Below are 14,660 nucleotides of genomic sequence, written 5' to 3' on the forward strand. Positions count from 1 at the left end.
TGAGAGTGTGTATCAGGTTTTATACCCCTGGACTCAGGTAAATCCTCTTTCCAGGGGGCCAGATTCGGATGGTGGTGGGGATGGAGTTAGACCCAGTTTTTCTTTCTTTTTGAAAAGCTGTCCTGGGTGCTCTTTTCTTTCTGTGAGACATCTGCAGTTCTGGCGTAGTAGTGCTGTCTATTATTTACTGCTGCTATTTGTGTTCAACAGGAAATAATGCAAGTTACATATACATGTGGAATGCATTGCTGTCTTAAGCTGGGTACACACTGACAGATATATTGGCCGATCAATTGATGGGCCAATATATCTGGTGCCCGTCAGCCAGTGTGTACCCGCGATACGTCTGTGAACGACGTCGTTCGCAGACATATTGCGTCGGCTGTGCTGTACGGCTGATGGACAGATATATCTGCAGACATATCTGTCCATCGGCAAGTGTGTATGGGCGGTCTGCCAACCGCCCGTGCAAATACAGCGGCAGCCGAGGGGAGGGGGCAGACCTGCCCCCTGGCCAGCGGAACCCGAGGCTGCCTGGAAGATGATGGCCGTTCAGTGTATATAAACGACCATCATCTACAGATATATCTGCTAGGTGTGTAACCAGGGAGAATTGCTGAGAGCATCGATGTGGAGGAGTGAGTCACTTGTGTCAGAGACCAAACTCTTCCCAGGTCTAATCAGGACATTATCATATCACGTTGTATCACTAATGTTTTGGGCTGTAAGTGAAGTCAGAGATCTGCCCGGCTACTCAGTTACACGCTTGGCATGTTATTTCATGAAGTGGGGCTCCTGTGAAAACATTCAGGATCTTTATTTGAAAATAATAAATCCATAGGAGGGAGGTATTCAATTAGCCTGATCATTTTTCAGGGGAGAAAAACTGGACTTTTCCCAGTTTTTTAGCTTCGGGCAATTCACTTAGCAGGGACTGACAAATTTTTCTAAAATCTAGGAGCCAGGATGAAAGTGTAGGAGCCAGACCACCGTCCCCCCAGGTGTGAGTAAGGAGCACAGCTCTGTGTATTATGCAACCTTTATACACACTATACTAGTCCACAAAATGGTCACAGTTGAATGGATACAGTAAAATGGAGGCCCCCTCACTGCTCTGCACAGCTCCCCTGCTCCACCCCCCACCCACCAGTAATAACGGACCACATGTCACATAAAATAATGGTGGCAGAAAGTACAACAAAACCCCCCCTCCCCTCGTGGTCACACAACTATCCCTCTGAAGCCGCTCCGCAATCCCTGGCCACGCATAGACCCTACTAACGGAGAGCTCTATGCAGACGGAGATAGGAGACAGTAGAAAGCCGGGACGTACAGGAGGAACAGCGTAGACTGGGTCAGACAGCAGGGATCAGAGCAGGCCAGAATGGAGAGGAGTCGTCACTGCAGGCTGGGACGGACACAGGCACAGCAGTCACCGCAGGCAACACTCAGCACATGCACTCCTGTGCATGATATGAACATCGCAATACTATAGGCAGGAATCTCCACCGGAGCTAATGAGGATCTGCTGCCTCCCTCACTGCAAAATCTAGTAGCCAGGCAGCAAAATCTGGTAGCCATGGCGACCTGCCCCCGGTATTTGTCAAGCCCTGAATTAGAGCCTGTTTATTACCCCCCGAAAAATGATCTGTTCCCGGGCAAATGCACATAGAATCCATGGTAAGTTCATGGACCTGTGTGTTTTTGCTGGCGGCTTCCTGGAAAGGCTAATTATCGGGGATTTTTTTCTGGAGACTGCCGAGGTCCTGAATATAAAATCCCAGATGCAGCCGCGCTTCTTAGCTAACTGAATAGCTCTGGAGGATCAATTAACGCGCAGTAATTTACCACAGAATTCCCCCCATAGCGCAACAAGCACAAGTCGCTTTAAAAGAATTACAGTTTTGTTCATGTTTATACATTATTCCAAGGATTAAGCATAGATGTAGCTCTATTTTATACCAGGTCTATAAATGCATAAAATAAATATATGGTAAAGGCGCCAACCCAATAGATTTCCACTCTATACAACAAGACTGTTATAAATGTGTGTGGCAACCGCACTCCCTTTAAATATCAGGTGTCAGCTAGACTAAAGGTCAGATATAGATATTATCTGCAGATGATGGTCTTTCATACACACTGAACGGCCATCATCTGCTTGTGCTCTCGGGTCCCGGTGGCCAGGTAGGGGGTGTGTCCCGTCCCCCTCCTCGCGGCTGCCGCTGTGTGGGTACGGGCGGTCTGCAGACATACATATCTGTCCATCGGCTGTGCAGCACTGCCAATGTGATATGTAGGTGAATGCCGACGTTCACAGACATATCGCGGGTACACACTAGCCGACGGGCAGCAGATACATTGGCTGATCAAATGATCGGCAAATGTATCTGTCAGTGTGCACCCACCATAACTGAAGTAGCTGCCTTCTCCTGCCTTATGAACTTTGAACTGTTTTAGCAGATAAGCATTTTTTTTTTTTTAAATAATTCTTATTACTTTTAAATATGTCATTTCTTTTCCCCTGTGTATTTTTATGACTGACCTATAGTTTAGTGTAAGCTTTTTGTGGTATTTATTAAGTATATTAATTATCTGAAAGCTATATGAAACAACAAAAGGATTGTTTATATATTTGGCACAGCACATAGCACTTTTTAGCACTGTTTGCACAATTGGAGAGTAACTAGCTGCTGCTATAATTAATCTGTGCAGATTTATTGATTTTGATTATGTTGATATATGTTTGGCCCTTCTTTTTTTATACATGTGAATAAATTGTTTTAAAGCTATTTCTGGAAGCTAAAACTAATTATTTTATGTGCTTTATTTCACTATATATTTATTGATTAATATAGCACGTATATATATATTGCACATTTTTGCACTTTATTTTGCTAAACAAGTGGATATAGATTACCTATGGTTTGATTTTTCAACACGCCAGCCGCTTGGATTGACTATATGTAACTATAAATACAGAAAGTGAGAGGTGCATATGTTCTGCAAGCGTTACCTTCACAGATGCTGGATTTTAATTTCTCAGTGATATACCCCATTGAGCTGAAGTCGTCAGTATAAATAACATGTTTCTCTTGCGGAGCTGAAGCAATTTCTTGTAACTCCTCGTCGATCGCCTTTCCCACCCCGACGGCGTAGATGGTGATGCCTGAGAACGAGACAGAAAGAGTGCTGCATAATTACGTCATGGTTATTAATTCCTCAGCAACCTCCAAGTGCCCCGACATGACACCACTGTGAGCAATGAAAGAGCTGTAGAGAGAGGAGAGGCTTCTATAGCTACCGGCACTGTCAGAGACACACAGTAATATGCATTAAATGCCTGCTGCTCTCATATCATAACCATTTCACTGCAGCTACATGCAAACATAAGGTTAGAAAGTGCACCTGGCCCATAGCAACCAATCAGCTTCTGGTTATCATTTACCTGGCACAATCTATAAAACAGGAGCTTACTGGTTGCTATGGGCAACTTCTCCACTTTGTCGGTCAGGAAGGTTTGATACATCTCCCCCAAAGAGTGAAAGTTTTTGCCTTCCAGTGTTGACCTCTCTGTGGCAGCGATACAGCAACAGAGCGACTTGCTGTACACTCATTTTCTCCTCATACTGCGCAGCGGCAGAGGCCAGACCGCAAGTCGTGACTAACTGTCTGCTGGGACAAACACAGTCCTTATATAAGGAGCCCAGTTTCCCATTTTTTTTTTTTTATTGAATGGCCATAACTTTTCCTCACAAATAGATGACATCGGGTTAAGTAGTTCTCTCAGGGCCCTGCCAAATATCTCAGCCTACGGATGGATCTGCCCCCTGCAGCTTAATGACGTGAAATATTAAACATTTGCCGCTAATACGAAAACATACACCTGAAAGACGCATCCGGCCTGCCATGACTTGGGCAGAGATCGTAAATATACAGCTGGCAAGCAACGGTTCAGCAATTAGTGTCTTTATACATAGAAGTCGTGGGCTGCTTGGGGACAGGGGATCCACTGGTGGCTGCCTCAATGTGCTGAGACTTTCATCACAGCCAAGGAAAAATATATTTGGTGGATTTATTTGATATACATAAAACTATAAAACAACATGGATCAGAACTGAATTGAAATGCCAAATATACCTTTTGAAAAGAGGATTGCTAGTCATGTTCTAGAAATTAAACTACAGTATAAATACCACAATCTCAACTTTTGTAGGATAACAGGTTGCCATGACAATCTCGTTAAAGTGAGCAGTACCTAAGCTTTATTTGCTGATATAAAATGACAGGGTAATAAATGCCCTCAGTAAACATACCTGCTGCTATATAAGGAAGGGAAAATATTACAGCTCATCTTGTACTATAAAATATTATTTGAGGCCTGTTAAAAATCTAAGACAAGGAAAATAAAACATAGTTATTCCAAATAGTAATAGAGGAATATTACCGCTCTGCTTCGACCGGCCTGCCCAGTCTGAGACTTCATCTTGCGCCCGGCCGTCGGTAAACACGATGGCCACTCTTGGGACACCCAAGGATCGTTGTCTGGCGCCCTGTGCCTCGGTAAAACTTTTTTCATACATAAGCTTCAGGGCAAGTCCAGTCATGGATCCTCTGCCCATGTATTTCATTTGGGAGACGGCTTTCTTCATGTCTTTGGCAGAGCTGTACTGGGCCATTGTGAATTCTGTGCGGACGTGTGTGGAATATTGGACCAGCCCCACGCGGGCGGCTTTCTGCGAGATCTCTAGTGAGTCTATGATCCCATTTACAAACTGTTTCACAATTTCAAAGTTGTCCTCCCCGAGGCTTTTGGAGCCGTCAATAACAAACACCAAGTCGACTGGTCCTTCTCCGCACCCTGAAAATCAGCAATAAATAGAAAAAAAGAAAGCATAGATCAGAAAGTAATGAGGCCATAAATCTAGCCTGTGCTGGGGCAATTCTCCGTTCTGCCGACGCCGAGGGATCGGAAATATCCAACATGTTGGACAATCTCAATTCCCTGATTTTGACCCAAAAATGGTCGGAATCGGCAAGTTGGGGATTTTTAACATGTTGAATTCCTCAGATTCCCTGGTGGATTGCCGATTGATATTCGGCAATCAGCGTTTTTGATCACCGGATGGCGGATCGGCATAACAGGGAATCGGACCATAGATGTATGACTTCTGTCCAGGACTGAATGGAATGTATCACTTCAGTTTTGTACATTATATTATAGTGTAGCATAATAGATTTTCTAAGCATTCTTCAGGATATATAATGTTTTGGGGGGGATTTTTTTCTCGCGTCCGCAGGTCCCATCTAAAGCATAGGGCGATATTCAATTGTTTATGCCACTGGGCGCGAGTACCGAAGGGCCCATCACTTATCACTGCAAAAAATACAGGGGATTAGATTAAAGAGCCCAAAAGCCCTACTTTGGGTGGATTTCTGCTCGCACCTCAGGAGGCTTCGAGCAGAAATCTGTGATAAGTGATGGGTGCCCACGGGACTCGTGCCCAGCGGCTCCAACAACTGAATAGCGCCTGACGTGCTACAAACAATTGAAATCCCACCGTTGAGTTTTTACTGTAATACCAGCTTCTGCCACCAGAGTGTACTGCTGAGACATTTTTCTTATATATTTGTGTACAGTAAATAATAATAAAAAACATTCTACACTTTTTTTTGCCAGATAGCATAATAAGGTGGATGCAGCTGTAAAAATCAATTTAAAGCAATTTAAGCAGATTTAGTGATGTAGTATTGTACAATAGGTGATATTTCATTGTTCTATTTACAAAGACAAGCAATGAAGATATCCATTCTCTTTCATCAGGCCAAGCAATGCAAAGATAATAATGAAAGTTATACAATATGGTGAGAATTGTTTTCACTGTGTGGTTAGAGATCACCAGTCTCTTTGGCAGTTCTTGTACTTACTTAAATACAGGGCACATAAGTATCACTGCATGTTGGCTTCATCCAGTGTTTAATTACAGCATAAAGGAATACAAAATGTGCATTTACCATAGAGATCAAGGATATTTATTATACTACCTGTGTTCTAGCCGGATTTATTATGTACTTACTGCACTGCAGGTGAAGCACAAATAATTTATCTTGTGTGTATAAACTTTAGGATCTACATTTACTAAAGTGAGAGTTTGCCCATAACAACCAATCAGATTGTAGCTATTATCCTCTAGAAGCTGCTATTTAAATGTGAAGTAGAATATGATTGGTTGCTATGGGCAACATCTCCACTTCTAAAAACTCTCACTTTAGTAAATATACACCTAGGAGTAATTAAGTATCCGTCTGAGTAAAGGGCCCCATACATCTGCAATGGATTGATGCGATCCAGCGATGCTGCAACCCGGCATCGCAGGATCACAGAAATCCAACATGTTGGATTTTCCCGATTTGACGATCCCGATCAAAAAATGATCGTGATTGTCTAATCGGGGAAATTTAACATGGAAAAATTCAGCGATCCTGTGATGGATTGCTGAACATCGATGGTGGGCGGTCGGCGTTTCCACCCAGAAACGCCGGCATTTCCTATCGCATCGCTGGATCGTGACAATCAGTCGCTGATGTATGGGCAGCTTAATGTAGTGTTGTATTTGTACTAACAACTCGTTTTCCCAGAGCTTTTTAGAGGGCCGCTCCCTTCTTCTGGGCTGAGAGGAGAAAACGCAGTATTAGCACCTATCCAGACAGACAGTAGCCAGACATCAATTGTCTGTGGCTGTCACCAGTTTGCTGCATGGAAGCAGCCACGATGGCTATAAATGGAGAATGAAAAAGAGCGAAAGCAGATCCTATGACAACTGCGACACTTTGGTTTTTGCTGACAGTTTACAATCTTTCAAATATAAGAGTGCGGTGTCATTGGCCCCTAAGTCAAGGGAGGCCCGACCGCACACCCTGCACTCATTGAATAGACTTACCCTGTGACCTCCCCTGTAGAAGTCTCCAAGAAAATGACACAGGTGTGCGCATATGCAGCAGGGAAACCATCAGGGAAATGGCACCAGTGCCAATGTTCCGAAGGTATGCTCATGGGCAGGAGACTCTGCTCCAGTTATAGGGTATTCACTGTGCATTCACTGGCGGGAGAGAGAGAGACGCTCAGAGTTTGCACATGGGCCCTCTCCCATACTCGCCAACCTTATTAATTTCCTCTCCGGGAGAAGCCTGGAGAGGAGACCCAGGTGGGTGGTGATGGGGGTGGGTCTAGACAATGCGTGTCATCAGCCCCCGCCCCCTTGTTGTAATATTGCATGCTTAAAAAGGGGGAGGGCCAAATAACGAGATCATAGAATGGCCCCCTCCTCACAGAGCAGCGGATTGCGGTATTATTCTCCCCACTTCACTAGGAAGTGGGCAGGATGCGGGAGGAGTGCCTACTCTTCCAGAGTGCGGGAGGCTACCCAAAAAATCTAAAGCCTCCCGCAGGATCCGGGAGTGTATGCAAGTATGCCTCTCCTCCAACTGGGATGGTTGCCCAGCCCCCCCCTCCCCCATAAATACACCACCAATGTGGGTGCACTATGGCATAGGAGAACTTGGGATACTGTGTGGCATAACGTGAACTGGGGGCACTACAGTGTGTTAAATACATTTGTGGTGCTGGGAGTATTTACACATTATAGTTTTTAAAAACATTCAAGCATAGAATATTGACATTATTATTAATAGGGCCCCCCACAAGTTAGTTACCCTGGGTCCCCCACAAACCTTAATCTGGCCCTGTTCATCTGATACTACAATAGAAACGTTCGAGTCTGACTATGTAATAAGGCTTTTGAGGATGTGACTACTGACCAAATAAAGAAATAATATAAAATACTATAATGTACAGCCCTTGCTGGCTGCACAACGTACTGTGCTCTGCGGAAGGAGCCTCAAGTCTCCATTGTGCTGAGTATGACAATGTAGTGCCCTCCATAGCCCACACTTGTTACAAATGATTCCCAACCCCAATGTAATTATTTGCAATGCCTGTATAGTGTTATGTAATCACACAGATTCATCTGGGCAGCAGAGCATTAAGCTGGACACAGAAACAGATTATGTATCTAACATTTCTCACCAACTGTTCCGGTCTGATTTGTATTCTTTGTGGCGTCTGATTTGCTTGCACTGCCTAATCCTATTGTGCAATTTGTGGTTAATCAGTTTATGTTACTTAACCCCTTCTATTCTGTGGGAATAGGTGGTGCTGATGGAGAATGATGCAGAGATTGGGAGTGTACCTAGCATTAACCCCTGGGCCTGCTATCGTACATTCCTACATGTCCTTCCTAGATACCAATGTTCACTTTCTTAACACGGATGAATGAAATCTGCCTGTTCTCTGTCTGCTTTTTACTGAAAATGTGTCATTTGGTGTAGCGGTTAGTATTACTGCCTCACAGAACAGAGGTCATGGGTTCAATTCTCAGTCATGGTCCATATGTGCAGAGTATGTATGTTCTCCCTGTGTTCTGACAAAATTAACACTAGTGTGTATGTGCTTGTATGTTAGGGAATTTAGGGCCTGATTCAGAGGCGCACGCTATTTGTGTGTGCGCTCGCTCTGAATCAAGGTGTCCCTTTTTTAAAAAATTCCAGCCGCCAGGCCGCTCGCACAGCTGTGGGTGACCACCCACAGTTTGTGCGAGCGGCCAGGCGATGGTCGCGATTATAGCAACTATCGGCATTGCAAGGAGACCCTTGTGGTAGGGTCTCAGAACTTGCAATGCCAAGTGGACTTCCTGCTCTAATAGAGCAGATAGTCCACTACTGACATCACGAGTGATGTCAGTAGGGCCGCCCACAAACCGCAGGCGTTCCTCCGGGTATGCCTCAGTTTGTACAGCCACCCCCCCTCCCCGCCTACAAAACCGGGCGAGCTGTCGATCAACATCGACAGCCGCCCCGTTTTGTTGCGAGCCCCGTAGCGAGTGATTAGTCACTCGCTACGGGGCTTGCGCACGTGCGTGCGCATTGGCCCACCATCGACCTGCTTGCGAGCGCAATCAGGCCCTTAGATTGTAAGCTCCAATGTGGCAGGGACTGGTATCAATGATATATAGGGGTATATCTACTAAAGGCCAATTTTAATCGATTTAATAAAAAAAAATCGATTAACACTGATGTTTTGTATCTGGCGCTAAATCACGCAGTTACGAATGCTTAAAAATCCAGATAAAAAATTGTCTGCTAGTAAATGTGTTATTTAGCCCCAGAAACGCAACATCAATTTCTGCATCGATTTTAAATCGATTAAAATCGACCTTTAGTAAATATACCCCATAGTCTCTGTACAGCTGTATGCAAATTGATGGTGCTATATAAATGCTAATAATAATTATAATATTATTGGGTAGATAAAATGATGGGATGGATTGCAAGTTCTGACCAACAAAAGCAGTTTCTGTATAAATAGTCCAAAGATTCTGATCCTCTGCAGCCATTTCCCTGTCAGCATGGGGTAATACAGAAGAATATGGGGTATATAGTTTTATATAACACATCTGATTTATTAAGGTAAATCAGCCGCTGCCTATAAAGAATAATACATTTCCCCATGCCTGTTCTCAGAATAAATCATTATCAGGAGGGTTCCAGTATAAAGAAATGCCTCATTCATTGCCACCACTGACGTCTTGGATGTGCAAGGTGAGAACCAAGGGGTTTGGGGGATGTGGTAGGTGATCAGGGAAGATCTGAGGAGGAAGCACAACAGCTAAGCACGGGAGAAGTCTTGTATGTGGGAGAGGGAGGGGGTAACTAGTGCAGGGGGAAGACTACACAACAACCAATTAGCAAGAAAGAAACATAAAGAAAAGGGGCATTAATGCCCATCTGTACTAGTAAAACACCTACCATTGCGTATGAGCCGCCATGAGAATGTGATAGCCAGTTCCGAATATATAACGAAGATCTCTGTGACCAGGCTTTTACATGAGAGTTGTGATTACATTGCTGTAAAAATGACTGACGTCCTCACAACGCAGCCGAATGTCCATCCTGGGAGTAAGTAGGTACTACCGCCGGCCGCATGGCCCCAAGTGCCTAACCCTAACCCCCCTCTAAGTGCCTAAACCTAAGCCCCCCTTCCCCGCAGCCTAAACCTAAGTCTCCCGGGGGGTGCCTAACCCTAACCTACCCTCGGGGGTGCCTAACCCTAACCTACCCTCGGGGGTGCCTAACCCTAACCCCCCTTCCCTTAGCCTAAACCTAACCCTCCCTTCCCCTAGCCTAAACCTAACCCTCCCGGGGGGGGGGGAGTGCCTAATCCTAACCTACCCTCGGGGGTGAATAACCCTAACCCCCCTTCCCTTAGCCTAAAGCCTAACCCTCCCTTCCCCTAGCCTAAACCTAACCCTCCCGGGGGGTGCCTAACCCTAACCTACCCTCGGGAGTGCCTAACCCTAAACCCCCTTCCCTTAGCCTAAATCTAACCGTCCCTTCCCCTAGCCGAAACCTAACTCTCCCGGGAAAGGGGGGGGGGTGCCTAACCCTAATTGCCCCAGGGAGCCCTAAAACCTAACCCAACCCCCCTGCAGCTGTCCGCGCCCGGCTTACCTTCGTTCGGGTATCCGGGCGTCGGTCTTCTGGCGTAGGTCTAATTACAGGCGTCGACTTTTCGACGCCTGTCTTTAGTGCCTTGCCAGGATTTGACAGTCGGGAAGCCGGCGGTTGGCATTTAGACCGTCGGCTTCCCGACTACATCCCTCCATCCTAGCATGTATGTGTACTTTGCTAGACAACGCAAAACATTGCTGTTATACAGTACTTACTTCTGCATTTTTTCCCATCTTCTGCCAAGTTGTAACCTTCAGAGCATTTACAGAAGTAGGAGTTCTCCTTAGTTACACAGATATGCTCACAGCCATGCTCAGAGGTTCTGCACAGGTCTCTACCTGTGAATGAAAGAGCTTTTAGTTACCACAAGGCAGCTATAAAACGATAAAACAAACAATCTATATAATAATTCTGTAAGGTTCATACCGTCTCCTACATGCATACGCAGTGGGAGATGGGACGCCTGTTGTCCCTACAAGCGCCCCCACTGCAGGAGAGTTGGGACTAGACCTATCAGGGAAGGGGGTCCGATGCAGCGTATTATTGCACATTTTAAGGGGACAATTCAAGAAGATGTGCACTCATTTTGTCTTTTTTAAATCCATCTTATCCAGTAGATCATTGTTATCAATCTTGGTCCCCAGGACCCCAAACAGTTCACATTTCCCAATTTTAAAAGATCAACAGGTGGAGCTAAGTATTTCACTTGTGTTTCTGTGAGGATACCTGGAAAACATGCACTGTTTGTGTTCCTGAGGACCAATTTTGAGAACCTTGCGCAGTAGATTATAGGACCATTTGCAGATATTTGTGTTAGTTCAGTGTTTCCCAAACTCGGCCCTCAAGGCATCCTAACAGTCCAGGTTTTAAGAATAGCCATAGTTAAGCACAGGTGGTTTAATTAGTCCCTCGGTCAGCTTGATTTAACCATCTGTGCTCAAGCATGGATATCCCTAAAACCTGGACTGTTAGGGTGCCTTGAGGACCGAGTTTGGGAAACCTTGTGTTAGTTGTACAGCTGCCATGACTGGAAATAATATTTCACATGATTGGCTTCTCTGCAGCACGATTGTAAGAGAATAGTGAAATTATATTCATCTGATATCTCCAGCTCACGAGTAGATAGGTTAAAAACAACTGCACTATATATGCTAGCTTTTCTACCAGTGGGTAGCAGAGAAGTTAAAAACAATTAAAGGTTAGGGACAGATTAAAGTTTCCCACCTGACTTCCAAATTCCCAGGAGACTCAAGCTCTCCCTATCCTTTCCCATTGCAGGGGGAGCACAGTGTGATGTCATGTGTTTCCGCCTACAGCCACTAGAGAGCAGTGAATCAGAGCGAGAGTAGAGTCTTCTCAAGCTGGCAGACACTACAGTGGTTTGATCCCCAACACATTACCTCCTGCAATCAATGAAGAACAGATAGCCTCTGTGGAATGGTTCTTGAGGAAGGTGCAGAGCAGAGAAGCCACCTATGGTGTGACAGAGGTGAGGAATGCCAGCGAGTCTATCATTATTACATGCAACATCTACAAGTCTGGTACAAGCTGACTCCCTCAGTATCTGAATGATGGCCCCCCATACTAAGAATCAGCTGAGGTATTGTAACATTATTTATTAGCATCTATAAAAGAGGTAAGAGGTCCCTGCTCGCAAGCTTTGCAGTCATCTTTGCCATGTACCAGGTACCCTTCCATTCATAGACAGTTTTTTTTATAAAATATATTTTACTTCCATTGCAGCAACAGCACAAGGGACTCGCACATAACGGGTCTAAAAAGGTGTCGCTATCATCTGAGACCAGCCGCAAGCATTGCACAGATTCCTCCTGCACACCATGCACAATGTATAGGAGCACACCTATCTTCAGGGCTGTTGAGAGATCAACGGAGCTGGGTACTAGGGAGGGTGTGTGGCCAAATCGACAAAAACAAGATTCTCTGGTGGTAACTCATTCTGCCCCACTTACCTCTGTTCCCATAGACCTCTATGGTGGTGGTGGACTGTGCCAATTTATCAAGAATCCAAGATTTTATCCACAAACTAATGACATACCAGGATGGCTTTAGCTTAACTTGAAAAATGTGGTACAGGAAAGTCAGTGAGATGTAGCCGGGTCAAATCACTGTGCCCGCCTGCACAAATCACTATGCCCACCTGCACAAATCGATGTGCCCGCCTGCACAAATCACTATGCCCGCTTGCACAAATCGATGTGGCCGCCTGCACAAATTGCTTCCTCCTTTGCTCACAGAGCACCCCAGCATGATAAATAGTGATGATACATCACTGCGATATTCAGCAATACATAATGATAGTCACTGCAGCCAAGGTAAATCCACCCCTAACACTCACCAGCACAAATTAGCCACTACATGGATCTATGAGCCGAGCCAAGCAGGGACAACACTGGAGCCATGCAACATACATTTGTCTACTTAGTAGCTAGAGGAAGTGGAGCGGGCAAGGACAGATGAAGGTGGGCTTCCTTTCATAGGTGACGGTATAAATGCTCAGCCCTTGTGCTCAGAAGGTATAATGAAGACACTAAAGTGCTTTATATCCTTGTAATTGAATTAATCTAAAGGGCATGCAGTCACTATGTCATCATTTAAAATGCTGACAATCATGTAGACACCCCAATGTAGATATGATTTCAACACTGTAGAAATGTCGACTTAGAATGTGTCGGCATCTCCAGAATTTTTTTTTTTGCGGAGATTCTGGGATACTACAAAGAACCGATGAGGACGTGACCTAGGGCTTTCTCCTCTGCTGCTGCCCTTTAGCCCCCCGATGGCCCTCTCCGTTCCCTCACTGACAACGCACTTGTTTTTCTCTTCTTCGCTGTAAGACACTTTAGATCACAACCAGCAGCTAGCTCATCTCCCTCCTCTATACTCTTCCTCTCTCCCCCCCTCACCGGATATAGGGGGCTCCTTGCAGTAAGGTACCTCCACACAAACTCTTCCCTCTTCTTCGTCAGGGGATTACCTGCTGGTAAGCGTACTAACCTGTGGCAGCTTCTGTAGGGGTCTCACACATGCGCAGTGAGGCACTAGGCTGATGCGCTGTTGGTCTTGCACGAATCGCTGGAGGGGGGAGTTTTCTCTCCCCGACTCCTGCGGCCAATATGTTGATACATCTCAGCGTCATTGCCTCCTGCTTGCTTCCACGCTATTGTACATCTGCCCCACTGTGACTGATACACATACAGGGTTCGGATCCACAAGGATCCCCAGACAGTGCAAACACCTCAACCTCACCCCCCCCCTTAATTTTGCAAATAGAACATTTGATTAAAAAAAATTGTAACATCATTATCTTGCATGTTTCTTGATTTTATTCTTGTTTTTCTATTCCACTATTTCTAGTTCTAATTTTACATTGTTGTACTTCTGATTCTTACAACAGACATCTGTATATACCATGCATTCAGTCCTGGACTGTGTGTCACCTCTCTTTCCTTTCCTCTGAACTATGGGCCCGATTCAGAGATGGACGGATTTGCAGAGCCGCACACAAGCAGCTGTGCAGTTCTGTCCATCTCACATGTAAATGCAGAAGGAGGTGTCAGACACCTCCTTGCTGCATTTACAGTCGCAGGCTGGGATCACTATCGCGACCATTTAGCCAGGCTGCGGGAGGTGAAGCTTCCCGCAGTCTGACCGGGTGCTGGTCACTTAAGAGGCCAGGAATCTGCATCCACAGACGCAGACCCTGGCCTCGTCCCTCTCAGAAAACAGGGCAACACCCTCAGGGCCGGCCAGCCCATTATGCTAGGTACGTAGCCGCGTAAGGCGCCTAGCTGTAAGGGCGCCATCTCCTGAGTCCCGCTGCTGTCCCCTGCAGCAGCCGGCATTACAATAAGTCACACTGACTTATTATATTGTATGTCGCTCCGCTGAGCTGCCCGCTGCCAGTGCCGCAGCCAGTGAACACTGTCAGTGATTTACACTGACAGTACAGATACGGATGGAGGGGGAGGAGGGACCACTCTCTTTTCTCCTCCCCTCTCCTCAGCTCCTCCCCCAGAGTGACACAGCCAGGCTACTGGAGTCCGTGCCCGGCTGGAGGGGGAGGAGGGGCCGGG

The 14,660-nt window shown here is 45.7% G+C and overlaps 1 protein-coding gene across 3 annotated transcripts in view; it reads right to left on the minus strand.

Moving 5' to 3' along the window:
- MATN2 (matrilin 2) overlaps positions 1-14,660 on the minus strand; it is a 120,858-nt gene that overhangs the window by 6,847 nt on the left and 99,351 nt on the right. For all 3 annotated transcript variants that reach the window (XM_088442617.1, XM_088442618.1, XM_088442619.1), the window contains exons 11-13: positions 10,782-10,904; positions 4,448-4,861; positions 3,017-3,169 (exon numbers count right to left, since the gene is read on the minus strand). In XM_088442617.1, coding sequence (XP_088298743.1) covers positions 3,017-3,169; positions 4,448-4,861; positions 10,782-10,904 — 690 coding nt within the window. The remainder of the gene's footprint in view (positions 1-3,016; positions 3,170-4,447; positions 4,862-10,781; positions 10,905-14,660) is intronic.

The sequence above is a fragment of the Taudactylus pleione genome, unplaced genomic scaffold, assembly GCF_031769625.1.
Source record: "Taudactylus pleione unplaced genomic scaffold, aTauple2 ptg000314l, whole genome shotgun sequence".
Classification (NCBI taxonomy): Eukaryota; Metazoa; Chordata; class Amphibia; order Anura; family Myobatrachidae; genus Taudactylus; species Taudactylus pleione.